Here is a 7,734-nt window from a genome sequence, read left to right as displayed (position 1 = left end):
AGGAAAAATTAATTAGGACTTAATTAAGTCTAATAAATAATTAATTCAAATAAATTTATAATAAAATGTATTCACATGAAAAACTGAACAACTATCACATGTTTAACATGGTAAGTGTACATGTAATTATATTAAATATTAACATTTCTTTGGTCCGATCAATATTCATATAAATCACATATACCAAAATCTTTTTATATTTCAGAATAAAATTAATTTCTTTATATGTCACTTTGACGATATTTTATTTCAATCATTTTAACTTAAAATAAATATAACCTTATCATTATTTGAATAATTGAATATTTAAACTTAAACCGAATAAACTTGAACTAGAAATTTTTTTTTTTGCACAAATTCTGGATGGCATCCCAACGCGCCTGATACTACCAAGAACTCCCTAGCCGTGCAGGGATGCCCCAAAATCGGGTCCATGCAAGTCTTCGATTCATGGTAAAAATTTTAAACCAAATTTTATATTGTTCTCTAAAATATATTTTTTTTGAACGAAAATTGGACGAAAAAGCGAAGTTTATACCGAATCTTTAAATTTTTCAACCAAAATTTCTTTACTAAAACTGAATCTTTAAGGACAAAAATTTGTGTGAGACGGTCTCACGGGTCATATTTGTGAGACGAATTTCTTATTTGAGTCATCTATGCTAAGAGTATTGCTTTTTATTATGAATATCAGTAGGATTGACCCGTCTCACAGATTAGGATCTGTGAGACGGGCTCACATAAGACTCACTCATCTTTAAATATTTTCCAGATCTAAAATTATATAAAAAAAAAATTAAAACAAAGTTTTCTTTTCCAGATTTGGAACCAAATAATATCAAAAAGTTTAAACAAATCTCAATTATTCAAGCACGAGTGGCTTTGATGCCACTTTTTGGGGAAAATCCATAAACCACATAATCAATCATGCTAAATCATTAATAATTTGACTGAAAACTTAAGCGGAAGCATACTTGAAGTCATAATTCTGAATTCTATAGACTGTGTCTTGATCTTCCAGATCTACGCTGATACCCCATGGACAAGCCCGGCCCAAACCAGATTTGGACCCCTGGCCCATCTTTAGCCCGAATGGAAGACATGTCCATCAAGGACCCAAGTACTCTCCTATAAATATCAGGTTTAAGTGTATGATTTTACATTCACTATATCATTTTTCAGTAGCATCTTTAGCTGCTCTCCACTCATATCCTCAATCTCTGACCTGAGCGTCGGAGGGGCTACGCCAGGACACCCTCCTGGTCCCCTTCTAGCGGTCTAATTCGTCATTTCAGGCCCATGACAATTTTAAAACCTGCGTCTGGACTAGTGACATTTGCTGGAATCGGAGCCTAAATTCTCCGTGAGTATCATACGTGGTTTTTCCTTGAGAGAATCATTTAGTATTCTCTTCTGAACTATTTTCTCAATGAGCGAGATAATAGAGATCGTGATTGCACATGATCTGAGGACCATGACTCGTATAAAAATAATGTATATTATTATCTTATGATATTTATGTTTTAGCTCATCATAAAAAAAAGAATTATACTTATGACTTTACACATTATAATCTCACGACCTATTAGATATATTAAAGCTCAATAATCTGAAACATTAGTTGACCAATTTATTTTGAACTTAACGTAATAGACAAACCACAACACATAATTATTCATATATAAACTCATATAAATAAAATTGATATAATATTTCATTCTTAAATCTTCTTGTTGTATTTTTCTTCACACACCAAGTGCTCGATTGATTTTGCACAACAAATAATGAATAATCCCAAGTTTTTTTTTCCACCAAACGCGATGCAACATTGTCTCCTTTGACGCGTGTGGCGGTGTGTTTCATCCCTTGCTTTTCCATTGGATTTTGTGATTGACTTTCACTCGGTTTAAGTCCTCACGCGATTATTTTAATAATTTATAAAAATTAAATATTGATTATTATAAATTTTATTTTATTAAAATTGAGGAAATGATAATAAAGAGTTAAGAAATACATCAATTTTTTCTTCCAATTTTATATTTATATGATATTAATGTTACACTTTTATTTTTTGTTTTAATTTCAACACAGACTTTTACTTTTATTTTTTTATTTCAACAATTCAAACATCCATTTAGTGTCTCCATAATTTGTCAAATTTCACTTTAGTACATCGATAATGATAAAAAAGACTGTACTCACACACATCGCGTGTGCAGAATAACTAATCTTAATTAACTCCTCACATCCTTTAACAATTATTTAGAAAGTGGACATAAAAATATGAACATTCATAATTAAACATATTAACTACTTTTTCTAAAAAAAAAATTTATTTCATAAAAGCATTCATTGAACAAGGATAAAATGGAAAATTCTTTTATAAAATTTATTTTTCCATTAATTTTTTAATCCATACGAAAACACAGAAAATCCTAAATATATGAGATAACGAGAATATCATCATTTATAAACTTGGCCACGGGTCGGACCCTCTTACGTCGGTCATGGAATTGGCGGTTCGTGTCCATGTCCAAGCCCTGGGTTGGGCTGGATTTTTTTGTTAAAAAATTATTATTTGTCGATTAATAAACATTTAAAAAATTTAGAAATATAAATTACAAAAATGTCTTGCACTTATAAAAAATCTATCAAATATTTCTTCTCTCAATAAAAAAAATCCATCTCTCTAAAATTCTTCAATGAATCAAATACCGAAATCAGGACTACTAAAATATGATATTATCATTATAAATCTCGAGCTACAATCATAATAATTTTCACTACTCTTTGCTGTCAGGGCGTGGTCACGCCTTACTCCAAGATTTCTTCTGTTTTATTCTTTCTTTCAAGCCTCAATCACATATATATTATTATATAATAATAATATCAACACGCGGGGTCGACGATTTTTGAATGCTAAAACTATAACCGGCCCGCCTAAAGTCGGTTACGATCACGGTTTCGAGTCAAACTCGAACCGTGGCCAAGTCTACATCTTTATGGCAATTTTATATTTAGAAAATACTTTTGGAATGTGTGTGTGTGTGTGTGTGTGTGGGTGGGGGGGGCATCTTTTTCTTGTCAATCCGCGTTTTGCTAGGGGAAAAAAATAGTTGTTAAACAACAATTCCACATACTGACACACATTGCTTGTGGTCTAATGGTTATTATAATACTAAGATTAAATGCAACTGCAAGTTGGTTATAGATTTCTTGTTAATAAAATAACATGTTTGATGGGTAATAATTCAATTTAATTATTCGATTATTATTGAGATCTAAATTAATTATAAAAGTTCAAGTGCACTGTATACTCCAAAAAAATCTATAAATAGGAGAAGATTCTCATTATTCAAAACATGATGATTTTACGCTTAACCTTTTTAGCTCTCAATTAACATCTTTAAATTATTTTCTGACTTGAGCGTCGGAGTGACGACGTCTCTGAAGTTTGTTTGTGACGCATGTGATAACCCACGAAGATTCATCCACCAGCTACTTGGACCCATTTACGAACATGCAGAGTAATTCAGATAATCACAATTTTTTGCTACATCAATGTTTTTATTCATAAATCACATTTTCTTGAAATAATATATTTTATAAAAATAAACATGCATTGGGGGTTGACTTGTAATATTCAAACGTCTTTGTTTTGTACATTTCTAGGAAACTCCGAGTCAACTGCTCATCGGTTAAATCCTATATAAGTATTTGACAGTTGGCATTCAATTTCTGTTGAGTGGTTTGCTGTAATCTTCGACCGTTGATTATTACATTAAACTACTGTTTTAAGGTTGTCAAGTTCCCGAAAATAGGCTCTTTAATGGCGATGAAAAGGAAACTCGTGGATAGGGGAGAAGAAGAATCTCAGCTTCCGATTGGTGAATATCAAGGCCGTCGATTTGGTTTGAGCCGGGCCGCTTCGAGGTATCGAATATCGACTAATCCCGAAGTTTTGACTTCGATTTAGAAAATTTTCGAATAGATTGAGTTAGTAAGTTATTCACTTTTTGAACTGAAATATTTATGTACGTATTTAATACATCTTGTATGCTTGTCAAAAATGAATTATGTTTTGTGAATATGTAATCATTGATGTATTTTATAGGCTTTGGTAAATATAACTGGACCAACAAGTCTTTCGTTTTAATTGTTGTCTTACTTTTTCTTTTCTTTTTTATCAAAAATTATAGTTAGTGAAACGATTATTCGATAACATTAAAATTATTTAACCTTTTTGAGTTTTTTTTTTAAAATTTGGCAGCATACTCAGAGGGACAAATAGTACAACGAGTCTGCAAGATTTTATGCCAAGATTTGAACCCATCCTTAGGAAATGGGTATGATGCCGCTTTCTTCTTTGATATGAACCGCTGTCGACTTGATTTAATTTTTTTAAAAAATAAACGGAAAAAATTTCGATTTTAAAAATGAAAATTCTAAATTTGTAAATGTATAAAGTGGGTTTTGGATGAGCAATGTTCAAGGGGATTTCAATAACACCGAAAAGATGTTATTTGAAATGTATCTGAATTAAATTCATCGATCCAAACACAACTATTAAAAATAGGAAGAGAAACTATTCCGACCGGCTATGTTGTTTCATGTTGATAGGTGCAAGAGGCCGTGGACAAGGCATTCAACCCATATTTGAGGTGTGTTTTCTTTTCTTATACAGATTTTTCTATGTAGCATATGTATTTGTTCTCGTATCAAATTATTAATTTTTGAATTTTTGTTGTCAATTTCTATTGATTTGGCGGTCCTCGTACCTAATAAATATTTAGGACGTCTAGAAATATCGTTAATCATTGATTGTTAAGGTGTATTGTATAATTTTAACTTCCGAAATTTTTAACGCATGATGTCGACTTTCATCGAGAGAGGCTTGCATCTAATAAGGAATATGAGCAAAATTAATTGAAGTGAAACATCGACTCACTCTTTGGATGCATTAAACACTGAGTAGGTTTCTTGTAAGACGGTCTCATAGATCATTATTCGTGAGAGATGTCAATCTTGCTCATATTATAACAAAAGTAATACTTTTGTCATAAAAATAATATTTATTTATGAATCACTTAAATAAAATATATGTTTCATAAAATTAATTCGTCAGACAGTTTCTCACGAGTTTTTGTATTACACATTTACTTACTTGGGTTTGTTTGTAATTTTGTTGCAGGTCCTGTGGCAATGAAATCCAGTGCTCCGAAACAGCAGCTTACAAGCTTCAATTTCACAGTGATCTACCGCACACCTTGTTCACCAACAGTAGGGTTGCATCCGACGGCGGCGGCCCGATCAAGATTGTGTTGTACGATTCTTGTTCCAAGTCCGTTGTTAGATCTGGTTCTCTATCTTCCATCAAAGTGAATATAGTCGTGCTTGATGGTGACTTTGGTCCCGATGATCGCGAAGATTGGGAAAAGAAGGATTTTGATCGGAAAGTTCTTCAGAGCAGGGAAGGGAAGAGGCCATTGGTGACTGGGGATTTGGTGGTTCCCTTGAAGGATGGAGTGGGCTATGTCGGTGATATCAGCTTCACTGATAATTCAAGATGGATAAGAAGTGGGAAATTTCGGTTGGGAGTGACTGTTCATGCCAGTGCCGGTGAAATTAGGGTTAGAGAAGGAATTACTAATGGTTTCAAAGTTAAAGATCATCGTGGCGAGTGTAAGTATCTGCTGTATTGCACCTTTACTTTCTCCTTGCCTCTCGATATGTCGTCAATTTGTATAAATTGCTTGGCAACTGTTCATATTTGTTCGTGTTTGTGTTATTTTACTTGTGGCTTAACTTAAACACCATTAGCATGCTTCTCTGTATCAGAGCAATAGTGAATTATTAATGGAAACCGCTTGAAGGAAGGGTTCGAAATTCAACATGGTTTTTTTTAATAAAAAATTTAACATGGATTTAATTCAATTAAATGTAATTGACAAAATGGTGATTGATCACATGCACGTGGTGATAGAAATTTACGGATGATGATTATCTGTCTTTCAGCATACCAGAAGCACTACCCCCCATCCTTGGAAGATGAAGTATGGCGGTTGGAGAAGATTGCCAAAGATGGCGTCTCCCATAATAGACTGGCTCAGTTTGGTTTATTGTCAGTTCAAGATTTCTTGAGAGCGTATGTCACAGACATGCCCTCACTACGTGCTGTAAGATACTCATTCTTGATATTCACTGAGCCATCAAATTGTTCTGGTGAATAAAACTTGTGTTATTGACATTTACCGAACTGTATTAATCCTGAAGTTCATTATGCAGGCACTTAGTAACATTTCGAACAAGACATGGGATACAATTATACGGCATGCTACGACGTGTAGATCAGACAACAAGCTATATCTGTACAGGACTGTATGTGGTACCAGCCTGTTGTTTGACTCCGTCTACAGGGCTGTTGGTGTGAGTTCTGATGGACAAACTTTCCATTCTTTGGATTCCAACGATGGACGTCAAATGGTTGGTATTTTCTTTTTCCTCGAATGTTTGTTGTTGCAACTATTTTCTTGTTTTGGGTGTGCTGCTTTCATTTCATGTTGCTCAAGGAAAAATAACAAAATTTGTCGTTACCTCTCGGTGCGAAACTGATCTGATTTTCTATTCTTCTGACTAGAGGCTGGTGGAAGATCTGAAGCAGCATGCTTTAAAAAACTTAAACGACTGGATTCAAGTAGATGATCCGTCTGTAGTTGGCTACCCGATGCTGACTAGTTGGGGAGCTGGGAATTTGAATGATCCTAGCATAATAGATTTTCAGGGCAGAAACTTCCAAGCTGAACTGGGTAAGGAATCATCAAACTCATTTTTCTTCCATTGTCTCTTGATATTATTCTCAAACATCATTTTTTTCGCGGTATAAATGTAATAATTTTCTTACACAGAGCAACTACTGATGCCCATAAATCATAATCATCCAACGGTATCTCCTGCATTCAATTGTGAAATAGAACAAGACTATAGTTCGTTTGTGAATCCTTTTGTTGAGAGTTCAAGTCAAATGCAAGTGAACCCGACAACTAGTGATTTTATTGGGGAATTCTACACATTGGTCTCAGAGCCGCAACTTTCAACTGAGGATCCACCAACTGATGATAATTATCAGGTTGACTTATCAGCATGGCATGAGAATGGATTGCTTCTTGATTCAAACAATCACCAAATAATTTCTTCTAATTCTCGAATCCTTGTCGCCAGGAATGGGAAACCCCAAACGAGCTGGTGCAAGATTCTGACAGTCGTAAAGTGGCGGATACTGGTTAAACGTAGTGCAGCTGCTAAAAAATGGGAACAGTACTTTTACAACTGTATATGGATGTAAATATCTGGGGGCAATCGACATGTAAAATAGTGTGTTGTTTCCATGTCTTGATTCATAATCTCTTTATTCTTTGCTGCAAATGTAAACAAATGGTTTTTGTATAGAATGTTAGTTTCATGTTTAGATGCAGCAATCAGTGAAGATTTGAAAATACAGCGGCAGCGGCATTATTTGTAACTTGTAAGCATCCTGATGCAGGTCCAGTCAAGTCAGCAGCGTTTCAAATGTGTATGGTGGTGTTTTCAATTCTGCATGGTTAATGCTTGTATGAAAGGCAATTTCAAGATTAGATCAGATTGAATTTTATAATATTTGTAAAAAATTGAAAATCAATGTTCTTGCATGAATTCAAGCTTACATTGATTTGGTAATGAAACTATGAACTTGTTCAA

The 7,734-nt window shown here is 33.8% G+C and overlaps 1 protein-coding gene across 2 annotated transcripts; it reads left to right on the top strand.

Moving 5' to 3' along the window:
* The first annotated feature begins 3,759 nt into the window (after nt 1-3,759).
* LOC140814915 (calmodulin-binding protein 60 B-like) lies at nt 3,760-7,734 on the top strand. Of its 2 annotated transcripts, XM_073174010.1 has the most exons (9): nt 3,760-3,933; nt 4,271-4,346; nt 4,621-4,661; nt 5,192-5,682; nt 6,016-6,176; nt 6,286-6,483; nt 6,638-6,806; nt 6,906-7,126; nt 7,219-7,734. In XM_073174010.1, the coding sequence occupies exons 1-9, from the start codon at nt 3,830-3,832 to the stop codon at nt 7,282-7,284; spliced, it is 1,527 nt and encodes a 508-aa protein (XP_073030111.1). In that variant the 5' UTR covers nt 3,760-3,829; the 3' UTR covers nt 7,285-7,734. The 2 variants fall into 2 exon arrangements, with proteins under 2 accessions (XP_073030111.1, XP_073030110.1); XM_073174009.1 differs by having other exon boundaries at nt 6,906-7,734.

The sequence above is a fragment of the Primulina eburnea genome, chromosome 15 (assembly GCF_022965805.1).
Source record: "Primulina eburnea isolate SZY01 chromosome 15, ASM2296580v1, whole genome shotgun sequence".
Classification (NCBI taxonomy): Eukaryota; Viridiplantae; Streptophyta; class Magnoliopsida; order Lamiales; family Gesneriaceae; genus Primulina; species Primulina eburnea.
The sequence above is the reverse complement of the archived record's forward strand: the minus strand, read 5'-3'. Positions and strand labels throughout refer to the sequence as shown.